The sequence below is a fragment of the Bactrocera dorsalis genome, chromosome 6 (genome assembly GCF_023373825.1).
Source record: "Bactrocera dorsalis isolate Fly_Bdor chromosome 6, ASM2337382v1, whole genome shotgun sequence".
Taxonomy (NCBI): Eukaryota; Metazoa; Arthropoda; class Insecta; order Diptera; family Tephritidae; genus Bactrocera; species Bactrocera dorsalis.
In genome coordinates, this window is record NC_064308.1 from 35,342,124 (window position 1) to 35,368,951 (window position 26,828).

At 35.3% G+C, this 26,828-nt stretch overlaps 2 protein-coding genes across 15 annotated transcripts in view; both read right to left on the reverse strand.

Moving 5' to 3' along the window:
* The window catches only part of LOC125779311 (uncharacterized), a 329,486-nt gene that overhangs the window by 175,383 nt on the left and 127,275 nt on the right, over window positions 1-26,828 (reverse strand). The gene's annotated exons all lie outside the window — the stretch shown is intronic.
* LOC105228402 (putative uncharacterized protein DDB_G0282133) overlaps window positions 1-26,828 on the reverse strand; it is a 170,108-nt gene that overhangs the window by 13,029 nt on the left and 130,251 nt on the right. Inside the window, exon 11 of one of the 14 annotated variants that reach the window (XM_049460084.1) lies at window positions 6,634-6,998. The exons of the other annotated variants lie outside the window; for them this stretch is intronic. Coding sequence (XP_049316041.1) covers window positions 6,634-6,998 — 365 coding nt within the window. The remainder of the gene's footprint in view (window positions 1-6,633; window positions 6,999-26,828) is intronic. 14 annotated transcript variants of the gene reach the window in all.

Here is a 26,828-nt window from a genome sequence, read left to right on the forward strand (position 1 = left end):
ATTACATATGTGTATGTGTTTAATACGTATCTAAATTATTTAATATTAAGAAAAAAGTTTTATTTTGACTAAGTAAATAAAAACTATATACAAAGTAGATATATTAAGAATTTGACACACAAATATTTATTTAAATATGCAATTAAGTAAATATTTGTTCTCTGATATTAATAAAAAAAACTGTTTTTAATAAAACGGAAGTTGTCATTTTATTGTTTATTTCCAGTAAGGAAAGTATCTATGTATATGCGAAATAGCATGCTCAAATTGTAAGCAAATTTGAAAAAAGTTGAATTATATTTTTAACAAATGTATAATAGAATAATATTAGTAGTATCGTGTGTTATTATGCATACACATTTTATTTCTACATAAAGTAAAGTTTGTAAAAAGGAATACATACATACATACATATATATGTAGTTAACACATTTCATTTCGTCTCGAGGAAATGTAAAATTAAAAATGTAGAACACATATTAATAAATAAAACACCGCATATCAAAATAAAAAAATAAAAAGAGTATTTTTATTTTTATTATTTACTATTATTAAACATTATATGAAAAAGTTTTTGAATATGTTTGTTAAGAAATAGAAAAATTATGCAAAGTTAATAATATAAAGAACTTTTGTATTATATAGTATATTATTAATAACATCTTTACTCATATACACGCTTACACTCAAGAGCTTATTTACTCTACCGAACAAACTCGTAGTTTTAGTGGCAAAATAATGCCACAGCATACATATGTAGGCTGTCTTTTATACTTCGGAATTTTGAAACCCTCGTGTTGCAATCTGATAACTTATAACTTTATAATAAAGTTTGACATTTTTGATGGTATATATATGCAGAACGGTTCGAAAAATATTTAATACATATTTTAAAATATTTGTCTCAGCAAGAAATGTATTAAAATCTCGAAAAATTTGATGTGATTATTTTTTACAACTTTTTACGTGGATTAACTCAACAACAAGGAACAAATTAACTTAATAATAAAAACAAGTAAGGAAGGGCTAAGTTCGGGAACAACCGAACATTTCAAACTCTTGAAACTCACAAGAATCCAAAAAAACAAAACCTGGGGATCGAAATCAATTTTATATAAACATGTACTATATACATATATCTTATACTGACAGACGTATAAGGTTTGTTAGAAGAACGAAAACCATTATATGTAGTATATGAAAGTTAGGGTAGTATCGACCAGATTTTATCTATTTTACCCAATACTACATACTATTATGTGTATACATAAGTTAAGTTTTTGCTCAAATTTATCTATTTTAGGCACAAAGATACATTGTTATGAATAAAACACGCTGGCTCAGTTTCATTGAAATACATATCTCACATATTGGCCGATATATGCGGTACAAAGTCACCGGAAAGTTCGATTATCTGTATGTTAGGTATATGGGGGACATACAGGCATACCATAACTGAAGGATTTCATTATGTATCACACATTGACCGACATTTTCAATCAAAAGTCAGCTATAGGTACCGTATACTCGTAAATATTCGGTACCTAAGATCTTGAACAGTTTGGATGTAAACAATTTTTGGTCGTAAGGTGGCATACTATACACTAAAGGCATTATTCGTGCAAAGTTTAATCACGTTATATTAATTACTTCTTGATTTGTGTACTGGAAAAAAGAAAAATCAAGTAGAATTTAAAACTGTGCTATATGGGAAGTAGGCTTGGTTATTGTCCGATTTCACTTATTTTAACAACATGACATAAGAATATGAAAATAATGTCACGTACCAAATTTTATCGAAATCGGTTAGTCGTTAGTCGTTCACCAAAGAGTGGGCATAGCCACGCCGATCGTCCAATTTTTACACCGGCCACTATAAAGCCTTGTCATACCATTCCGGCGGCTATTTTTGATTTATCACGTGTTTAGTAGTTTTGAACAGTACCGTTATTTTAAACTATCGCTAGAAGATCTTGTAATATTCGGTGTTGTAGCTTTAGTGGTTTAGGAGATACATACCTTAAACTTTTCAGAGGGTGTGACCACGGCCACTTCTTAAAATTTTTTCCCACAGGTGCCCCTGGCTGCTGCGATCCCCTGTGCCAAATTACAGTTTTACATCTTAATTTAGTGCTTAGTTATGGCACTTTATCGGTTTTCGGTTAATGGCGATTTGTGGGCGTGGCAATGGTCCAATTACGCCCATCTACGAACTAAATTTTTTTTTCTACTAAGAAAGCTGCATATCAAGTTTCATCAAGATATCTTAGTTTTTACTCAAGTTACAGCTTGCACGGACGGAAGGACGGACAGATGGATTTCAACTTTTCACGTTACCATGATTATTTGTATATATATAACCCTATATCTATCTCGATTAGTTTTAGATGATACGTACAACCGTTAGTTGAACAAAACTATAATACTCCGTATCAACTGGTTGCAAGAGTATAAAAATTGTTAAGGCTGGATCCCACATCTACTTTGTATTCGTCGATCGCTAAAAATGTTCGAGTCGATTGGTCGAGAGAAACATTAAAAAATCCCAGCGGGATAGTGGTTCATCGCTTACATTTTTTTCGAAGCATTGCTTCGAAGACAACTCTATGTAGAATTTTTCGATACCAGGTAATGCATAAAGGTAAGCTATGCAGTGCATGAAAAAAGGTACAAAATACGTACAATATGTAAACAACATACAAGGTGATGTAATATTATTTGTAAGTAAATATTTGCGTTATTTCGTCAAATCTTTGTTTATTAATTTTTCACCCTGTATGTGCGACTAAGCAAAATAAAGCATTTGAAGAAAATTTGCAGAAAGTTGGTTGTATTTAGATGAGCTGCTATTTTAATTTAAAAATTCGTTGGTTATTGTGTTAAAACTTTGAATAAAGAAATAAAAAATGTTCTCGAAAAGGCATGTGGGAAGACTAATTAAAAACGAAGAAAGTGAATTTTACGGAATGGCTAAAAACATAAATGTTGCAAGTGATTCTGAAAAGGATGTGGTGAATTGTAGTTTTGACATCAATATTATCTGAGTTATTGAAAAAGAAAAAGTTCACAAAAAACCAATTTTAACAAATTAAATGAAAAATTGAAAATGTGGACTGTGCGTCATAAAGTCACAAGGAACTGCTTCGATAATTTGTTAAAAATATTGCAGTCGGAGAATATTTCTATACGACAAGCGGCCTGCATATTGAAAACTCTTGCGCCAAGAAATTATTTGCACATAGGCCTAGAAAAGCAACTAAGGAGTATCACGATAACGTTGAGTGTCGTTGATAAATTTGAAATCGATATCGGTATTGACGGTTCACCTTTGTAAAAAAGCTCAAATGTAAGCTTGTGACCTATATTGGCAAAATTGCTTCCAAAAAGAAATACGAAGGAGATGTTGATTGGTGTTCTTGAAGGCAAACAATAACCGGCAGACGTGAGTAATTATTTACACGGTTTTGCTTATGATCTAAAAACCTTAATGCAATATGGAGTGGAAGTCAATGGCAAAAGAATCAAAACAAAAGTGCGGTGTTTTCTTTGCGATGCCCCAGAAAGAGCATTTATCTGTCAGTGAGTCAAAACAGTACATTGTCGGAGAACCTTCGAACTGTAAAAAATGGAAAAATCGTGTCTCGAAGAAATAGGTGTGGGAATGGTGTCCACTTTTCTTATTGAACCAATGCACCTCTTAGTTGTAAGAAAAATGCTAAAATGCCTAATTAATGGTCCGAATGTGGGATATCAGTTTACAAAGCAACAGAAAAATCGGCTGTCGAGAACTTTGATATCGTACATACCTTACATAACGAATTTGACCGAAAACCACAAAGCTTAAATGAAATTGCAAGATGGAAAGCAGTACAGTTTGTACTTTTCCCGGGAATGGTTGCGTTGAAAGACAATGTATCTGACCGTATTTATTATCACTTTTTTGTTGCACTGTGCATATGCATTGCTTTCGTCACAAAAAACCAAGGAAAACAATTTAGAAGAAATAAAACAAATGCTTAATTACTACGTGCACCTTTGGTGGATTCCGTTCAATCGTGCGGTTTTCTGAATTCATTCTCAGCATATGCTTTCGATAATTTCTTGCAAATTATAAAACGATTCGTTAAAAGACCTCAAGAAACATTACAACAAATAAATCACAGATGCCAATGTGAAAACTTATTTACAAAAGACAGATTTGTGGGTCCAAAAGTCAATAGATGTTGAAAGGTTATTCGATTTTATGGAAGCGACTTTTATATCAACGATAATTTACCGGATCATTTTTGCTACCTCAAACCAAGAATGACAATACAAATTATAGAATTCTCGAAAAAAGGTAATGATGTTTATTTACAAGGAAAAGTTTTGAAAGACTGCTGCAATCTATTTACAGAACCTTTGAAATCGATGGTAGAACTGGGCGTATTCATTGTTAACATTGGCACCGAAGAAACGGATCAAATCTATGACCACGAGCTGAAGTCGTTTAGTGTGAAATCGGTTGTGGAAAAGGACAAAAACGAATATAAGTTCTTTTAATACGAAAAGCAGATATTTCACCACATAACATGTTTAATTTATGCTTTCAGATCCTTGTGATGCAATATCGTAAATTTGGAAAAAAATTTAAGAATGCAACAAACATTTGATCTAACAGACTTACTCTTTACCATTAAAAAATTATTTTATCTAGTCTTAACATGTAACACTTAAAAATAATAAACTTTAATATAGTTCTTAATTTTGACTGTTGAAATTTTTATTTCTGTAGCTGAGCTTAAGATCGCAACGCTTAAATTCTCTTGCTTTTTAAGACTCGTCTAACCCCGCTCGTTCGCGGATTGCGCCCCTCGCGTCGGTTGGGCGGGAGAAGGGTAATCGTTGGGTATTATTATTATAAAAATATAGAAAATTTTACACAACAAGTTGACCACAAATGAGCTGTTGCGAAAACTAACCACTGCGCAGTCAACAAACAATGCCCCCATAAATGCAATGAGTTCCAATCGTAAAATTACCAACAAATTTCCATTCAATACTGACGATGCCTTGAAAGAACTTGACAAGGAATTGGAAAGCAGCAATGAAAAATATGTGAGTTGATTTAAAAATACTACACTTCAGAGTAAAATTTTAATTCAAAAATCCAAATTTTTTATTTATATGCAGATGCCTATAATACATGACCTGCTAGGTCACAATGGAATTGAAAAATCACTCTATAAAATTGTATCAGTCGAATTGTTGCTGGAATATATTTACTTGGGTGTGAAGGGCAAAAAATCGTTAAAGGAAATTAAGCACTCCAATGTTTTACTCTTTGGTAAGTTGTTAGTGTTTTATCATTGAAGGACAAAGCTTCAAATTTGTAACTACATACGGTTTCAACTTTTTTTTGTAAAAGAAGAAGGCTTCACCGAATCGGAGTATGTTCACCAAATTCAAAAATCGCCAAAAGCCGTTTCTTAAAGTATCGTTGCTTGGGGGAAAAAAACGAAAAGAGACTCAGCCACAAAATTAAATGAAAACCATTTCTTTTTATAGCGAAATACATACATACAATACAATTCTTCGTCGCTATGGTAAGCGAAGGGGCGATGTGTAACTTTTGTTAGGACATCGCCGTGTTAATTTTCTTCGATCGGATTAAGCGATATCATCATGCTGCATGTTGTTTTTGTTCTAAAGGGCACCTAGTCCCAGTTAGGATGGTAAGGGTTAGCCAAGTTGTCGTCGACATCATCTAACAGAAGCCTTAAGAAGCGTGCTGTTTCGACGGGGTCGTACCACTTTGAATGGCGGTCAGTGCTTGTCGAAAGTTTGTTTACACAACCATTTGTTTGTCTGTTGCCTTTCAAGAAATCAGGGAAACCAACGTCCGAAGACGTATAACCTTCTCCACGACAATTCGAGCTGTCACATGTCGTTCAGTTGTTTCAATCGCATTTTTGAGCACTCAAAACATCGATTTAAGGACTCATCCATCGTATTGTCCTGATTTTTCGCCCATTTAGTGTTTTTATTCCCGTATTTAAATTATAAACTAGAGGTCTACGTTTTTAGACACCTAAAGACGCGGTTGTGTTCAGATCGAATGTTTTAGAGATACCTTTATCAGAGTAGAAAAAGTGTTTTGACAAATTGGTTATTTTGAAAAATAATAAATTGGTTTTCGATGATTAACATTTGTTTTTGTTCTACCATCCCGAGATATAAAGGCAACCTACGTACGCAATTTGTTTAAAAATCACATAAGACAGATTTTTGCTGTGCTGCTTGGTAACTAATTTTTCACAGATTTTGATATACTCTACGAGTCATATTCTATCAGTATGCTGAATTGTGTATAAGAAAGTGAAAAGCATATGCGTGTATATGAATATGTGTGTGAATTAGATTATGCCAAAAAAAAATTATGCATTTTATGAATATAAAAAGTTTACCATAATTAACTGAATTATTACATAGGCAATTAATAAGATAATTAGGGAACAAGATCGAGAATATGAGCTCGACTGCATAGAAGAGCTGAAAAATATGCATTGACATATTAAGAAAGCTGAAATTGTAAACCAAGGGATAGGATTCAGGAGCAGGGTTTATATGATATGGTTGTGTTTTCGCACGTACCCATAGCCCAACGTCAGTGAGCTATTGTCCATTGCAGCAGAAATACGGACACCAGCGCTATTATTGAAATCGTTATTATCACCCACATTGTCATTGCTACTGCTATTACTGGTAACACTGCCACTGCCCCCATTATCACGGACACTGAAAATGTTCTTGCTACAAGCGCCGCCATCGGCAGCATTGTCAGCAACTGTTGTCGACATTACCGCTGCAGCTGCTGCTGCAGCCATTGCTGCTGCAGCAGTTGTACGCTGTGGTCGTCGTTTGTAAAACTCAATCTCATCTACTGTCCAAACGGCCCCTTTTACGTTCTCAACTCGCATAAAGCATTTATGCAGCGATAAGTTATGCCTCACAGCATTCTGTGGGTGGTAGTGGTTATTTCGATATGCAGTTGTTGTGTTTATTCGTGTGATTTGAAAGCGTAATGTATAAGTGTGTTGTTATTCCAATCGATAAGCAAGAACAAAGGGATAATGTATAGAAGCTAAACCTAACAAATTATTATTTAAAGCAGCTTTTCTTGGCCAAATATTGAGCAATAAATACCGAAAATTATAAAACTACTATATATTTATTAGGGCGTCGGTTATTTCCCTAATCGATTTTTTGCAAACGCCCCTTAAAATTCAGTTTTTGCCATATAATAAGAATTCAACGTAAACAGGTTCTTTATTTTCAATTTAAACCGTGTCTATTGATATTTCTTTTCCAATGGCATTATTTTGATATTCTGCATTAAACAAGTAAATTATAATGTTTAAAATACAAAATATTTTGTACTACAAAAAGATCTTAAAGATTTTTTTATAAAAATAATTCTTTAAAAGTTATACGCAGTTAAACTTATACATCAAATGTACTGAGCATTCATAGAGGTTATTTGTATATAGGATAGTCGAAAAAGTCTTTTCGTATTTTTAATCAACCTTTAACTTATTTTTTTTTGTTTTTATTTATAATGAACTTTATTGAACCAAATATGTACCATTTTGGCCGACCGCTTTTTGCCATTTTTCGCTAGAGAAATTATTCCATCAGTTTTCTGGTTTCTCTGCCAAAAACTGCGACAAATAATTTCCACAGGCTTCTCTTGAAGCCAACTTTACTCCATTAAGGGAGTTCTGTATTGACTGAAACAAATGGTAGTCCGATAGTGCAAGGTCAGGGCTGTATGGTGTCGAGTCATCAAAGATGTGTGTGGTCTAGCGTGGGCCTGATGAAAGACGAAATCCTTTCTGTTGATCTGTTCTGGCCGTTTTTTTCGATTTCTTGCTTCAATCTTATCAGTTGTTGACATTAAATGTAGAATCAATCGTTCGACTAGGCTGGAGCAGCTCATAGTGAATGATTCCTTTCCAATTCCACCAAACACTCACCATAACCTTTCGAGGCATCACTCCTGTCTTTGCGACCTTATGCTAAGCTTCACCACACTTGAACCATGATCTTTTTCCCACATTATTGTCGTTTCATCTCCTGTTACCATTCGCTTCATAAATGGTTTGATTTCATTTCGTTTCAGCAAAGATTCGCAGTTATTAAGTCGTGTTTCGCTCTTTACGTATTGTTGACATTCTGCGCATCGTACATTTTCGGATACGTACACGTGTTTACATTTCCAATCTTCTTGAATTCTTTAAATCCATAAGTGTATCGCAGATAAGTGCATCAAGTGTGAAGATTTGTTTAATATGGCCCCCGGGCCGCCCAACCTTGGGGATAATAGGTTTGCATTGCTTGCCCCTTGATCCCAGCCAAAAAGAAAGAAACCCACCTACTCCCCCCTCAACTTTCCTGACCTGCCGCAGGCCAAGGAAGAAAACCCGAAATATATACTCATTAATGCAACTGACCCAAACAAGCCAATTTCGAAGTATTCTTGCTTCGCTATCCACAAAGCCTTAGAAGCTATTAGCAAAGAAATCATCTCAATTTCTAAATTGCATGCTGGTAATCTTCTGCTGCTGGTAAAAAATAGCCAAATTGCCCAAAAGTTCATTTCAAGCAAAAAACTTCGTGATGTGTGTGAAATTGAAGCGAAATACATACCATGACAACCTCAATAGCGTGAAAGGTACAATCTTTGCTCCTTGTCTCAACAATGTCAGCGAGAAAGAGATAATAGAAAACATGAGAAGACAAGGTGTAGTCGATGTTTACAAATTTACTAGGCGGACGGAGGCAGTACCACTACCCCAACTCACGGGTGTAGTTTTACTTACCTTTGATCTTTTTGAATTACCTGAAAAGGTAGAAGTTTCTTGGAGAATTGCAAAAGTAAAACCCTATTACCCCAAACCAATGCGATGCAAATCTTGCCAACTGCTTGGGCATACCGCGAAACGATGCAATAAACCTCCCATGTGTGCTTCTTGCAGTCTTCCTATTCATTCTTCACCATGCACACGCACACTATGTGCAAACTGCTCAGGATATCACCCATCCTCTGCCAATACTTGCCCAAAATATGTGCAAACGAAGGAGATATTAAAAATAAAATGTCAAAATAAATGCTCCATGAGAGAAGCAATTAAACTTTACAAAGCAAAATCACCATCAATATTGCACACTTCTTTCGCCGTAGTTGCCAGAGAAGCACAGCTGTCAAATAGTAACGCTATGACAACCTCCAATTCTTTTGATATACCTACACACTCTTTAGTCAACAAATCACCCATTACGACTTCACACGATCTTTCTTCCAACAACTCACCACCGGAAAACTCACCTCAAAACATCAGCAATCAACAAGTCAGCAATAGCTCAGCCTCCTCTTTCACTCCTGCTTCACAGTCTTTCACACACACACAACTAAACCTCGAATCAACTCTCGCCAACATTATCGCTCAATCCAACTCCTATCAATATAACGCAGGTTCACCTGCATTCTCAACAGAGACAACTGATACCTCCGTTATCAATCTCTGTCTCACGCAAAACAATTTAGATGACAAAGCCAACAACGATGTTCTGATCATGTCAGTAGACGACGGTCACTAAGTACCCACCACTCTCAACATAGCATATAAACACCTCCTTAGCAACCTTTTCTAGCAACATTGTTTAATATCTTACAGTGGAATATGCACGGATACTACAACAACTTTCACGAATTGGATATACTAATTACTTAAAGAATACGCTCCAAGGTTTATTTCCCTTCAGGAAACTAACCTTGCTGCGGGCAAGTCTGCGGCGGCGCCTAATCAATACCAAAGTTACTTTTACAACTTGCCTCAAAATCTAACCAGGAAGCAAGGCATCGCCATTTTAATTAAGAAGTCCATACCACACATGCAAATCCCTGTATCTTTAAATATAGCCACAATAGCAATAGAAATCTCATTATCTTTCCAATTTTCAATTATTTCACTTTATATACCACCTTCACAAAATTTTTCTTGCAGCGACCTAATAAATATTTTTCGGACGATATCCACCCCATTTATAATCGTAGGCGATTTCAATGCGTGGAGCCCTCTTTGGGGCTCTGCCACCAAAAATATCAGGGGTTCCATGATTGAAGACTTAGTCTTCTCTGAAAACCTTATTATACAGGATGACAACACACTTTTCCACACACAAAACATTCACCACTGTAGACCTTACAATCTGTTCCTCTAACATTGCATCTAAATTAACGACAAACACCCTTTCCCATCTGCATGGCAGTGATCATTACCCTATCCTTACATCCTTTTCCACTCCTTTCACTTCTAAAAGCCCACAGAAGCCAAGGTTTATTATAGAAAAAGCTAACTGAGACATGTTTGGAACGACTGCTTCCAGACTTTGCGCGGACCGTCCTTGCACTCCCAATATCAGCAGGGAAGTTGCCACAATTACAAAAATCATTCGCATATCAGCCCATCTGTCTATTCCACAAACCAATCCCAAAGTTCATAAAAAGATCGCGCCCCACTGGTCCTCTGAACTATCCCAATAACGAAACGAAAAAAGATTTCTTTGGACGGAATATAAGCGAACAAGGTCAAATTCAAATTTAATGCTATACAAAAAGGCAAATGCGATCTTTAAGAAAAAACTCAAACAATCTAAAAGAGAGTGCTTAAACAAATTTTCCGAGTCCATTAACCATCAAACAAATCCAAAAAGAGCATGGTCCGATATCAAACGACTTTCTGGCACTAATCCTCAATCGCATATTACTTCAATTAATAGCGCTCATGGCCCTATCGTTGACCACAAACAAATAGCAAATCACTTCGCAAAGTACTGGTCCGATTATTCACACGATTCAAATTTCCATCCTACTTTCCTTTCAGAGAAGAACAAATACCTCAACAGTAGTTCCAAGAGTCCCCCTGCAACTTCTAGCATCACCGACTGCAAGATCAATAACATTGAATTCGAATCAACTCTATCTTCTTTAAGTGGGAGAACCCCCGGGGCTGACAGAATATCATATCCTATGTTGCAACATTTACCCCCATGTATGAAGACAAGATTGTTAATACTATATAACAACATCTTAAGTCAAGGTACGTTTCCTCAGGCTTGGAAGCACGCAGTCGTTGTCCCCATTCCAAAATCTGGCAACCCTACAGAAACTTCAGGCTTTAGGCCTATTTCTTTACTGAATTTCCTGGGAAAACTACTCGAAAAAATTATAGCCAAACGTATTTCGTGGCATGCCTTAACCAAAAATTCCATGAGCCCTCAGCAAATGGCTTACAAGGACGGGCAAAGCACCATTGATGCTTTGCTGCTCTTTGAAAATCATGAATCTTCAGACTTAGCAAACGGGAACCATCTCTCTGTCCTTAGCATTGACTTCTAAAAGGCCTTCGATCGGGTTGGAGTCCACGTTGTACTACGGCAACTCGAAAAATGGGGCATTGGGGGCCATATTCTAAGACTCATTCAGTCATTCCTCACAAACCGAAGATTCGTCTGTAAAGTCAACAAGACATTGTCAGACCCGTTTACTCCCACAACGGAATACCCCAGGGGTCTCCCCTCTCTGTATCCCTTTTTATCGCTGCTTTTAATGAAGTGAGCCATATAATTAATAAATATATAAATACTAGAGGACCCGCTTACGTTTTACTGTGGCTGATACATAGATAGTACTACTAATACCATCTATATGATATCTATTAGTTAGATTATAAGTATTAGTTAAGGAACAATCGCATTTTTGATGAAGCAACAAAAATGAATCAAAAAGCATTTCGTGCGTTAAGAAAGAATTGGATTTTGGGGTAAAAATACTATTGAATTTGGGCTGTGCATCAGTGAAATCAATCGAGTCCAATCGATTGTCAGCCTGGTGGACTGCACATTAAGAAACGGTTCTCAAGCGTGGAAAGACAAAAAAATCGGTTCGCAAGGTTATGGCATCAGTCTTTTGGGATGCCCGTGGTATATTATTCATCGAATAATAAATGAGCCAGTTTTAATTCATTGCATTATGTATTTGATTGCAGTTCTATTCTACCATTCCCAATATTTAGCAATTTTATTATCACGATCAGTTTGAAATTGTACGCATATACATATGTATTCATCGTTCCTGTTTAAATATTGCATTACTCTGTGCAATGCTTAGAAAAAATTTCTGTATATCTCAAATTTTTTATCAACACTTCAGTTATGCCGCTATTTTTTTATGCCAGACCTTTTGCAATTGTAAATTGCCTGTCAAGATACCCCCTCCAATAGTTAGCAGGTATGAAAAAAATGTTATAGCTACCCATAGATGTATTGAATGACCCAATTTATTACTTAAGAACGAACAACTCTGTCCACAATATGGAAACTTGATCTACAGATGTCGCCTTTTACTTAGACATCGTTTTGTTTAATGCCCGTTTGCGTCAATTTAAGGTTTGAATATTAGATACTGCGATGGTGGCGCCATCTATCGGTCAAACATTCCAAAATTAACAATTGATTAAAAATGAAAAAAATAATTTAAAAAACATTTTCCAGTGGACCAAATTGTAAATCTAAACCATTCTCGAATCTCCTTGAATATACACACAAAATTTCATCAAAATCGGTTCATCCGTTTAGGAGCAGTTCAAATGCAAACACACTGTCAGAAGATTTATATATATAAATATTGATCATATTTGCTATGCTGATGATGTGTTGATTTTCAGTAAACTGAATGATTTAAATGTTGTTAAACGAGACTTCACAAATATTCTTAGGGATCTAAATATATGGTCCGAGTCTTCGGGCGCCAGTGTGGCTGTAAATAAATGCAAAAATTTACACATTTGTCGCAAGCACAAATGTGATTACTTTACAATTATTTACAATAACAGCCCTATCTCAACCACTAATAGTCTTAAGTTCTTAGGTGTAATTTTTGACAAGAAACTTACCTTGAAGGAATATTGTTTGTACTTAAGAAAGCAACTGGCTGCCCGACTGAATATTATCAATTATCTTTCATCTAAACATTGTTTAATCAACTCTGCAACTCTAATAAATGTAACGAGGGCGCTTGTGTTGTCGAAGATAAATTACGGCCTTCCTATCTATGGTAATTGCACGAAAAACCACAACAAAAAACTGTACTCTCAGTACCACATGGCAGTAAGCAGAAGCATTCGCGCATTTCCAAAATCGTCCACCAAATTCGTCCTAGTGGAAGCCGGCTTACCCACAATTGAAGAGAGATTCGAACTGAACCTAATGAAACTTATACCTAAGCTTTTTACATGTTACAACAGTACTCTTTACGAAACAGTAAGATCGGACCTCCAAAGGGTAATTAACTCTGGACGCAAATCGACAATTTCACTGTGTATAGAACTCGCCAGAAAGCTTGGAATCACCGTGCCATTACTGCGGCAGGGGGAAGTATTTCCTACCTGGCAGATAAAACATACATCGTTCATTTTAAGCTTGGGAAAATTCAACAAAAGTCACACCAACCCCGCCATTTATCAACAACTCTTTGCTGAGTCTACAACTTCTCTTCTCCCTGAATGGACTCGAATCTTCACGGACGGATCCAAAACTGAGACAAGTACATCATTCGCAGTCGTCGATGACAAAGGAGCAACAATTAAAGTTGGAATCCTGCCAAGGTACGCCAAATTGAAAGCAATTATTTGTACAGATAGCAAATCAACTATATCAGCGGTCTTAAATGTTATGAATAAATCTAACATCATTTCTTGCATCCGGAGCAAATTAGCTGAAAATAGCGCCAATATAAAACTAATGTGGATTCCAGGCCATTCCGGCATATGCGGGAATGAACTGGCGGATAAACGCGCTAAACTAGCGGCTAGTGAACCGCTCGTTACGTTTGACTTTCTTGAGAATAAAGACTTTTATTAGATGGCACACCAACACCAGCTTAAGTCGCTAATGGAGAGTTGGAGACACATCCAGCACCAATACACTGTAAATAACCCAGATAGGAGCAAACCAACCTATCCACCAAACTGTCGATGTAACGATGTTAAATCATTTGTCCGCCTACGTTTAGGGCACACAATAGCCACACATTCGTACTTCTTCAATCGGTCCAGTCCGCCTTACTGCCAACATCGCCTGTGGGCTTCACAAACAGTCTATCACCTGCTCGACGAAAGCAACCATTTCACAGAAATCAGGACTATCTTCGATAACCAAACACCTACAACACTTTTGAAAACTACGTCTCTCGAGAACATTACAAAAATATAAAAATACCTGGATAAATGCGGTCTAAAACATTTAATATGACATCCTACCTAGCTTAGATAAGAACTTTGTTTTTGTTTTACTTAAGCATGTATATAGATTTTATGAAGATTTTAAATATATAAAGCGTGGACAATAGAACTTAATTTTCAGTCATCGATCCACCAGCGAGCCGAAGGTCCTGGCAGCCAGTGCTCCTTTTTTTCGTGTAAAAATAATTGTATTATTTTTTTTCACATTTATAAATAAATAAATAAATAAATAATTCGGACCATTAAATTATTCGCATGGTCCCCAAACATTGGGCATCTTTTTGAAGCCAGTCTTTTTTAAATGGTTCAAAACCGTTTGATGATAAATGTTAAGGTCCTTAACGATGTCATGGCTGCTTATGTCACGGTTTTGGTCATCGACGTTTTCACCGATAGGTCGAACAGAGCGAGGAAGCGAGCGAACCATTGTTGTGCTACATGAACTGATACAGCATCGTTTCCGTAAACTTTACAAATTTCATCGGTGGCTTGCTTGACCCTCTTCACTTTTGTATACAAAAATATCAAAATATTACGAATTTCTTCATAATTTTTGAACAGCTGTAACTTTTTTTCAACTTCCCCGAATTTTGTTTTGGTTAAATGAAGCTTAGAAATTCACACAGTGTGATTGGTAGCACTGGACTTACGACTATATATACGACTGCAACGACATCTATTGACAAAATACGAAAATTCTTTTCGACTACCCAATATGTACGAATATTCTGTGCTACTCATAAAACATAGTGAATACAGTACAGGGTGGGCCCAAATAACTGTCGCGCTTTATTTTTTGTAGAAAAAGTTTATTTTTTGATATTTTGAGCAATTAAACAATTTTATTTATTATAAAGACTGTTGGCTTACATTAGGACTGCTTAAGTTCAAATCGTTCACCTTTGATTTTTTTTGCCAGCTTCAAACGTTTCTGAAAACTATTGCAGGCGGCATGCACCACTTCATCTGGAATTTCGTGCCAAATTTTGATTAAAAGACGCTTGAATTGATCTAATCTTATGTTTTTCAAATTTTTTAATTTGTCAAGCATGTATCCCCATATACTGAAATCCAATGGATTCAGATCCGGAGAAGATGGAGCCCATTCATCAATCGAAATAAAACATGGCAAATTATCCTTGCACCAGCGCTGAACAATTCTTGCTTTATGAGCCGGAGCAGAGTCTTGCTGGAAGCAATATGGTTCGTTGCCGAAGAGCTCAGATGCATGAGGGTAAAAATGATTGACAAGCACTTCATCCAAATAATATTATGCATTGATTTTGACACCTTTTTCAATAAAAAGGAGCGGGAGCTTGCCTTTTTTGGATATGACCCCCATACCATGACAGACGTTGTGTTTTGATATCCCTGAACGGCTAATTTATCCGTTGGGATATCCTGCATACTTGTTGCATACACGCGATCATTCTGGGGATTGTGACTTTTTTGCAATATGAATAGTTTTTCATCAGTGAACACAATATTGCACTTGCATGCCGCTGAAGCAATAAACCATTTCTTTCCCGTCGCATTTTCTTCTGACGCTCCGTAAGGCCATGAATACTCTTCCTTTTGTAAGGTTTATGTCCCAAGTCCTCTTTTAAAACATTTCGGATGGTTTTCCGGCTCACCTTCAGCTCTTTGGCTAGATTTCGAGCTGATCTAGCACAATTTCGCCTTATCTTTCACGCACATTCATCACCAGCTCAGGTGTTCTTATACTTCTTTTTCGTCCAGATTTTTTGGATATTTTAACACTTGCAGTTCTCTTAAATCGAGCCACAGTGCGTTAAACAAATCGCCGGTTTACATCAATGTCTTTCAGCAATTTAACAATTTCGCCTGTCGCTTTGCCTTGCAAATGTAATTTTTGCACTAAGTCTCTTTTTGATTCCATCACTCACAAATTTTAAGAACTACTGATCAGGTCAAAAAAGTACTCAATTAATTTCACAATAAAATGAGGAACACAAAAATATAACGGTGACAAAATTCTGTACACTTACGCAAACACAACGTTGCTTCAAAAAAGTGCGACAGTTATTTGGGCACACGCTGTACATTTGATTCTTTAATTTAACTGCAACAGAAATTCTAATACCTTTTTTGTATAGCGGGAAGTTTTGTTTTAGAAAATTATTCGGTATGAAGATTAAAAATTATAACAAAAGATAAAAAATCCTATGTAAAATATATGAGAAGAGTTAATTGATGTAAGCATGACTTATGTTGAAAATAAATAGGTTTTTAGGTTGGATCCTTCTTTTAAGGCAAAACTGAAACTTCGGTGAACGGTTCAGAAAAAAGAAAGAAACTTGTGAAAATAGCATAATATTTATGTACATATATAAATAAAAAACAAACAGAAGGTTAAATATGCCTTCTTGCTCTACTATATCTATAAAATACAATCTCACTTTTCGTTGTAATTTTATAGCTTGAAGACGGGCTCACCTATCCAAACCAAATCTTCAGGCTATGTTCACAATATTTAGCAGGTAGATTATGTGAAGTTTGCTCAAAATCTGACGAGCGGTTCTTCATTTGTCACATTTATGTATCAAATGAATTCAATAAATGTCAATGGGGATTTTTGTGTCAAAATTAAATTTTTTAAGATATGTGTGCACATACATATACATATGTGTACAATTTAAATCAAGATATTCTCAATTATGAGTAACGAAATGTGCGCATTGCTCTATGGATATTAGTGATGAGCGATATTTCACTACCAGTGATTTTTTCACTGTGATTGAAAAATCGCAAATCGCAACTGCGATCACATTTTATAAATAGCAGTTCGCTTCTATGAACTGCGATTGCGATAGCGGTTAGAACCTGTGATTTTTGAACGCAGTTCGAACCTGTGAATTGCGATTGCGATTAGTTCACAATAAATTTGTAAAACTGTGATTTTTTAATAGTACAGTATACTCTCGAAAAGTAAATTCTCAGAAAGTATATAATCGCGGAATAGTAAATCACCTTTAAGATTACACATGCACCTCGAAAAAGTAAATTATTTAATTTACTTTTCAGAGAGTGTGATAAAAAATTCGAAACGAAGCAAGCAGCGTTTTTTACGATGTTGCAAAAACACTTACTCTCTTGTTTATCGCGTCTGTTTAGTAAATAAACTTTGAGATATGTACATATGTAAATGGTCAGGAAATATATTGCAAAAGAAAAAAAACAAAAGAATATTCAAAATTTTTTCTCTTCATAATAAATACATATGTTTTCCATGTAAATCCATATGTTTTATTGAAGCAAATAAATGAATGAATTTTTTAAGTTTAAAAATGCATTTAATATTATAAAAACAGATAATTTATGTATATATTTGGAAAAGTAAATTATTCGAAAAAGTAAATTACCCAAAATACCAATCGATTTACTTTTCGAGAGTATACTGTACAGTACATGCGATCACAATAGCAAATAGCAGAAAAGTAGCAGCTTTCTTCAGAGTATTGTATATACACATACATATATGCGTATATGCTATTTTTCGTCATAGCGGTTTGAAGTTTTGAGTATAAGGTTCTTATAATTTTTAATAATGGCAGGAAATTTATCAAGGAAAAGAAGTGAAGTATGGCAGATGTTTGAAGTAACGGGTGATTTTTTTGAGGTTAGGATTTTCATGCATTAGTATTTGACAGATCACGTGGGATTTCAGACATGGTGTCAAAGAGAAAGATGCTCAGTATGCTTTGACATTTCATCATGAATAGACTTACTAACGAGCAACGCTTACAAATCATTGAATTTTATTACCAAAATCAGTGTTCGGTTCGAAATGTGTTTCGCGCTTTATTTTGTTCAGCGATGAGGCTCATTTCTGGTTGAATGGCTACGTAAATAAGCAAAATTGCCGCATTTGGGGTGAAGAGCAACCAGAAGCCGTTCAAGAACTGCCCATGCATCCCGAAAAATGCACTGTTTGGTGTGGTTTGTACGCTGGTGGAATCATTGGACCGTATTTTTTCAAAGATGCTGTTGGACGCAACGTTACGGTGAATGGCGATCGCTATCGTTCGATGCTAACAAACTTTTTGTTGCCAAAAATGGAAGAACTGAACTTGGTTGACATGTGGTTTCAACAAGATGGCGCTACATGCCACACAGCTCGCGATTCTATGGCCATTTTGAGGGAAAACTTCGGACAACAATTCATCTCAAGAAATGGACCCGTAAGTTGGCCACCAAGATCATGCGATTTAACGCCTTTAGACTATTTTTTGTGGGGCTACGTCAAGTCTAAAGTCTACAGAAATAAGCCAGCAACTATTCCAGCTTTGGAAGACAACATTTCCGAAGAAATTCGGGCTATTCCGGCCGAAATGCTCGAAAAAGTTGCCCAAAATTGGACTTTCCGAATGGACCACCTAAGACGCAGCCGCGGTCAACATTTAAATGAAATTATCTTCAAAAAGTAAATGTCATGAACCAATCTAACGTTTCAAATAAAGAACCGATGAGATTTTGCAAATTTTATGCGTTTTTTTTTTTAAAAAAGTTATCAAGCTCTTAAAAAATCACCCCTTAGTAGATGAAGTTTTTAATTTTACTTATTCTTAAATTTTAAAGCTTTTGTGATGACTTTAAAAAATTAGCTTAGAGTACAAACTGAAACTCTTTTTATGGTTGCAATATTCATAAATATTTAAATTAAGTTTTTAATAACACTTAGTAATAAATTATATGAATTTTAATAAAAATGGAGTTACTTTTACTGTTTTATATTTATTTATTCTTTTATAAAGATGCTTTTATAATTATTTCGTTTAACCGATTAATATTTAAATTAAAACAAGAATTGTAATTAATTAATTTCAGAAAAAATATGGAATAAAAAAATTACGGGTTTTTAATATTTTCCCAAAGATTAGGAAACTCCCGTTATTCATTTGGTCTTGAAAATATTATTAGCGGGTATTCAAAACATTCTGATGGATTATGGAATTCCTGTCATTAGTTTTTCTTTGAAAATATTAAAAGCGGATCATACAAACATACAAATGAACGATGCAATAAGCTCTAAGTTTCAGGTAGCCGAACCGCTCCAACATTTGCGAAAATGTAGTGAAAAGAAAGGCGGAAAAACTTGACTCGAGTTACCGGAGCCAAAAGAGAATTTGCCGCTAATAACGACAAAAGGTTCCGTCGTTCCTACGACAGTCGGGTCTACGTAACTGGAAGGGACCCGCACTTTTATTCGGCCAAACACTGTCAAATCGGCAGAATCTGCCACTACAACAACAACAACAAAAGGTCTCCGTTTTAACGTCGACTCAGTTGCGATCGCAATAGCACAGTGATTTAAAAATAGCAATTACTGAAATCACAGATATCGAAAAATCGCAATATCGCTCATCTCTAATGGATATACATATTGTATATGTGTATGATATTGCAGAACAAATAATAGGCATATTCAGACCGAAGCCTGTTAATTTGGTAATTCGTCGGTTGATACTTCGTTAAAAGGCTTAACTGTGAACATACTTTTTGTTCTACCTCTGAAGTATGATAAATTTTATTCCGAAACAGCTGATTCAGTTTTATTAAAGAGTAAAAATGCCTCAACAAACTGCAAAATCAAAAATTGTCAGTCATTTAATTGAAAATTATGTGGAGCAGATCAAATTTATTACTGGTAAGTACTTTAAATTGATGTACAAAGGAGCAGAAGAACAGCTGGTGTGATATTACCGAGTAACGAAACAATTATCAAGCTTGCTAGATGGATAGTTCGTTACTCGGTAGAACGATAGTCTGTTAATTTTACAAAAACAAAATACATGTAAAAAACTACCGAATAACGACTAACGAATTAACAAGGCTGGTCCGAATACCCCTAATATGTACACAAACTTACATGCACATATGCGTACACATATAAATATGTCGCCCACAAAAACTACAAACATTCTTCTAAAAAAACAACAATCGTCTCATAAAAAATAATAAATTGAAAATCTCTTATGTTACATTTAGAAGTTAAAAGTGTCAATCTCTCAAACCGCAAAGCACAAAAAAATGTTAAAAGTGGCAACATAGATCTGGTCGATATAAAATTTTTTACATTTATAAAATTATTAGAGATAATTTTACAATTCTAAAATTATTACAGATAATTTTACAATTCTAAAATATATATTTTTCCGCGGCAGGCAAAATTTGTGTCGATATGTATGCAATCTCATACATAAGCATATATGTATATTTTCGCTGGTTTGTAGCCAAAGCTGTTACAGCGAGAAGATAAAAGGTAATGATCGGCGTTCGTTCGTTTGTGTCCGCAAAACTCGGGTTTTCTACCAACAACATAATGTTGTGACCAGGAATAAAGGGATGTCCAACTTATTCTAGTGTGAGAGCGCTTCAGATTAGTGCTTTTTATAACATTTTCCATTATGGCCAGATTGGACAAAATAATAATTTTTAGGCATTTAAATTAAAACACCCAACATTTAGTAAGAATAAAAAGTACTATAATATATGGCTATTTATGGTATGTTAAAACAACTGACTTTTGACTTTCAATACCCAATAAAAGGGTTTAAGCTTTTTAATCAATAAATGTTTTCAATAACACAGATCCACAAAAAAAAATCGATGAAAGGTTCCTTTGACCAAACATGGTGTATCATATGTATTTTGGGCCGCTGAAACCGAATCTGAAGTCCGTTTTGCTCCATCACGTCAAGATTTTTTTCTAACCTCAAAATTTATGTCGGATTTTACTTGACTGAAAAAATATATAAAAATATTAACGGATTTAGCTTAATTTTGAGATAGAGGGGTTCCTGATTACGAAATTAAAGACAAATTTTCAAAATACAAAATGGCGGATCCAATATGGCCGTCAAACTTATCAAAAAATTCTTGAATTTTCAAAAAATTCTTAAATTTTTTTAAAATTTTGTATCAAGGGATTTTCGAGGTCACTGATTTCGAAATTAAAGGTAAATTTTCAAAATACAAAATGGCGGTCAGATGGTTCTTGAATTTTCATACAACTTTGTACAGAGGGGTTGTTAGGGTCGCTGATCACTTATTCAAAGTCAGATTTTCAAAATACAAAATAAAAAATCCAATATGACTGTCGGATGTATAAAAATTTCTTTAATGTTCACAAAACTTAGTAAATATGTACATACATAAAAGTTTTTAGGGCCGCTGCCCACAAATTATATCGTGTGCCTGCATCCAGGGCACGTCCACGTGGTGACGGCGGGCAACTGAGTTGTTCCGTGATCCGCCAGTGTCCCTGGATCACGCTCCTTAAGGTTTAGTTGTACATGTACGTGACCCTAATCCCATTTTAGACTCACCTTTACGCCGTCATGGTAGGCACCCGAAAAAAAGGACGATGCAGGGAGTCGGAACCCCAGTATCGGCGGCTGGACAGGGTAAGAAAGCGGGCCCGCAGTTGTCGTCATCAAGGAACCGCGGCTCTACATTGGTGGGTGACTTGGCCTTTAATAAGTATAATGCTACAAGAAAAATATTTTGCAAAATGAAAGACAATTTCTGTGTCGTTTTTGGAGAATACGTTTTAAGTAAGATCCGAAAAAAATTTACAGATACACTAAAATCTAGCTATATGAAAGTTTTCGGCATAGAAACTAGTGACATCGTCAATAATTGGAGTCCAAAAGAGATATGGCTGAGATGTTCATTGCAACTGAAGAAACGCAAGAAACAAACGTTTGCTTCTCCAATGGTCTGGCGCAGACCAACAAATCATGAGAGGGATTGCTATTTTTGTTTAACGAGTGTTTTTGGGCACAACTCAAAAACAAAATCTGCCATCTCTTATCTTTCTGTCAATTCTTTGACTTTTCCCATCCTTTTTTCTTCTGAACAGAATGATTAAAGCAATATTTCTATTGGCGAAGATCTAGTTTCTGCTGACACTAAGGATATAGAGATGGATGAAGATGCCTCAGAAGAATCAGATGTTCAGACTGATAAAAATTCTAAAGGTTTCACTCAGGCAGAGTTAAATGACCTGGTCAGGACTTTCGCAAGAAATTTCTGAGCTAATAGCGTCAAGATTGAAAGAAAATAATTGTCTAGCCCCAGGATATGTTATTTCACAAACATTGATGATTTAGTGTACTGCAGCGATATTGAAGGACTAATAAACGAATATGATATTCCATATGAAGCTAGCGACTGGCGCCTATTTATTGACTCTTCGACACGACAGTTTAAAAGCAGTCTTGCTGCACAATGGTAACCAGTATGCTTCGTTACCAGTTGCTCATTCTGTAGTGTTAAATGAGGAATACTACAACCTCCATTTCTTACTAGAAAAACAATATAATAAACATCAGTGGCAATTGTGTGGTGATTTGAAGATAATAACAATTTTACTGGGTCAACAAAGCGGTTTTAATACCCAAATGCTTTTTATGTGAGTGGGACAGTCGAGCGCGTGATAAGCATTAGGTGCAAACGGATTGGCCATTAAGTAAAAAATTAATTCCAGGCTCTAAAAATGTCATAAGGGAGAGTCTAATTCCAAGACATAAAGTCTTAGTACCATATTTATTTAATATTTTTAAATTTTTCACTGTCAAGTAAAATCCGACATGTATTTTGAGGTTAGGAAAAAATTCTGACGTGATGGAGCAAAACGGACTTCAGATTCAGTTTCAGCGGCCCAAAACACATATGATACACCATGTTTGGTCAAAGGAACCTTTCATCGATTTTTTTTGTGGACCTGTGTAATTTTCCATTGAAAATAATACTATGATGCTTAACATTACAAAACGTTTCATTAGATATATTTAAATTTCATAAATGTATTTAATTTTCATTGTTTTACATTTTTTGTAAGTGCAAAAAATCGCTCCGTTTACATATTTTTTTGGTAAGATTTCAATCTGGCCATCGCTCGTTTCCAATTGCTAAACGTCAAAACCTTCTGAACTCGATCAACTGTCAAAGTTCAGGAGGTTTTGACGTTTAGCAATTGTTCTCTCACTTCCAATGAGAGTGGAGTTGGACATCTCCCTATCTCTGGTTGTGACGCTTAGTCGTCGCCAGGGATAATGGGATGCCCAACTTATTCCAGTGTGAGAGCGCCTCAAAATAAGCGTTTTTTATAATATTTTCCATTATGGCCAGATCGAACAAAATAAGAATTTTTGGGCATTTTAAATTAAAACACCAACATTTATTTCGATTGCAAATTATTATATATTGGACTTGTAATATATGGCGAAACTACTTAAATCCTTTTTTAAGATTTTATGGTATGTTAACACAACTGACTTTCGATTTTTTAATACTTAATAATGTGTATTATGCCTGTTAGTTCTCAATTAATAAAAGATTTAATCATTTGTTATTGAAAACTAATTCTATTATGCATCAAATTACAAAACGTTTCATGAAATATATTTAAATTCCGCTCATTCTTTGATTTTCAATGTTTTAAATTTTTGTTAGCGATCTTGAACGGCGGCAACAAATCCCTCCGTTGACATATATTTTTGATATAATTTCAATCTGGCCGTTCCAGTCATTCCAATTGCAAAACGTCAAAACCTGCCCACTCCAGTCAACTGTCAAAGTTCGGTAGGTGAGCGGTTCTCACAGTTCCAGTGACAGGATCTCTTTATCTCTGGTCGTCGCGTTAGTCCTTCGACTCTTTGAAATAACGTGAACTTCGGTTATTGGTTGTGGGTGGCAGCCGAGATTTCGCAAGAAACAACGAACGTACATACAGTCGGCTCTCGTTAATTTAAACCTGCGATAATTCGAAATTATCAACAAGTTCCCTACAGAATATCTTTATATTTCGAACTAAATCAATAAATTTTTATGCACTTGGTAATTCGAACGAAAAAATCATTACTACGTAGCAGAAACACGCGTTAATTCGAACTCATAGGCGTCTAACACTCGACAATTCAACGTTGCATAGAGAAATAGGCGGAAAGGTTGTAAGTACATTCAACTTCAAACATGTATCAGCGTATGTATTGTATATGAGCCTTTGTTTTTGTTATGGTTAGTTTGACTATTTAACACACACTTCTCACAAACGGGTTTGTTTAGTTATCATTCAGGTACAGTTACTCTTTCGTGGGTATACAGATTAAAAGCTTGTCTTAGATATGAGCCCGAGAAAGTATAAATGTTTGACGATTGCTGAAAAGAAAAAGTTATTTTAAAAAGTAGAGGAAGGTGAAAGTAATGTTGCAAACGAATTTAAGATTTCTCTAAGTACTCTCTCAACCATAAGAAGGCACAAGGAGAAAATGCCGCTCAACCTGCGGGAGTACGAAAAAGAACTACTTAATGTGAATTTCCTGGTCTGGAAGAAAGCCTGGTCTTTTAAAGATGAAAAATGTCATGGGGGAAAACATGGTAAAGAGAAGTTGACAGTTTTACTTGCAGTAAATATGGACGGGTCGGAAAAACTTAAACCCTTAGTGATAGGAAAAGCAATGGAACAGCGATGTTTCAAAGGAGTGAAATCATTTTCTACTGATTATCGTGCTAACAAAAAAGCTTAGATGACGACAGAACTTTTTAACAATTGGCTTTTAACAGTTAAGACAACAGTCGTCCTACATTGTTCCACATGGAGTTCTACTCCTTTCCGCCAAATACAACTTCCAAATTACAACTATTCGACCAAGGGATCATTCATAATTTTAAGACGTTCTTTTGCAGAGAAATTTTTAACGTCGTTTTAGAATCTCTCGACAAGCAGCTAACTGCAAATACCACGGTTCTGATAGCTATTTTACTGATTGACAAGGCATGGGGAGCTGTAACACCTCTAACGATTCTCAACTGCTTCAAAAAATCCAGTTTCTTAAAAGAAGATTTTCCAATACTTATGGATGATAAAGAACCAGAAATAGAACCATTAGTTGACATCAGCGGTTTGAGTTTTTTTGGCTTTGTTCAAGGGGATGAAGATTTTTCTGTCTCAGATTCACTACACTAACAGAGTTCTTTCGAAATATTAATTAATTCACATTATGAATACATACAAGGTGCGTTCCAAAGTAAACAGGACTTAAAAAAAAAAACAAAAAACAGAACAAATGGGTTTCTCGGTAAAATCAATTTATTTTATTCAAAATGGTCTCCTTCTACTTCATTAGATCTTTTTTCACGGTCCAAAGGCATATCGAACGAATGTTTTAGCTCGTTGCCTGGTATGGCCGCCAGTATGCCGGTGCCTTTTGAATGGCTTCAACGTCTGCATAACATTTTCCTTCTACAGGCAAATGCATTTTTCCGAAAAGGAAGAAGTCGCACGGTGCCATATCAGGTGAATAAGAGGAGTGGTTAATGGTTAAATTGTGATTTTTGGTCAAATAATCGTCCTTCGAATATTGGATTCTGAGCAGTTTTTTGGCGTCAGTCAATTTGTGCGGAACAAACCGTGCACACACCTTTCGTAAGCCCAAATGTTCGGTCAAAATGCGATAAATCGATGTTTTGGAGATGTTCAATTCCATTTCCAAGAATTTCAATGATGATTTCAGCTGATTTTAAATGAATTCACATACAATTTCGATGGAATTTCCGGTGATCACGGAATTTGATTGGCCCACATGTTGATCGTCATTTATGTTCTTACGACCACTTTGAGAACGTTGAAACCACTTGTGCACTCTGCAAAAAATTTAATGTTGGCTCTTTGTTCAAAGCTCATTTTCGCACAGCTAACATAAACATACTGACACTTAAAACGCAATAACTTCGCTTCCAATCTATGAAATATCATTAAATGCCCACTGGACAAACGACAAAGATAGGAGATTCTAACGCAACAGTCGATATATAGTAGTGATGAGCGATATTTCACTACCGGTGATTTTTTCACTGTGATTGAAAAATCGCAAATCGCAACTGCGATCACATTTTATAAATAGCAGTTCGAAACTGTGATCGCAGTTCGAACCTGTAAATTGCGACAATAACAAATAGCAGAAAAGTAACAACTTTCTTCAGGGTATTGTACATAAATATATATCGTATATGCTATTTTTCGTCATAGCGATTTGAAGTTTTGAGTGTAACGCTCTTATAGTTTTTAATAATGGCAGGAAATGTATCAAGGAAAAGAAGTGAAGTATAGCAGATGTTTGAAGTGGTACATGAAATGTAAGCAAAATGGAATTATGGAATATTTTAATTTGTTTTAATTAAAGTTTTAATTTTACTTATTGTTAAAACCAAATATGAAAGCTTTTTGTGATGAAAACAAGAATTGTAACTAATGAATTTCAGAAAAAATTATGGAATAAAAAAATTACGGAGTTTTAATATTTTCCCAAAGATTAAGAAACTCCCGTTAATTATTAGATGTTGAAATTATTAAAAGCAGGTATTCTAAACAAACAAATTATCACCACACTAATGGTAATTCCTTTTAAGAAATGTGTGAAACCATCATACATACAAATGAACTATGCTATACGGTCTAAG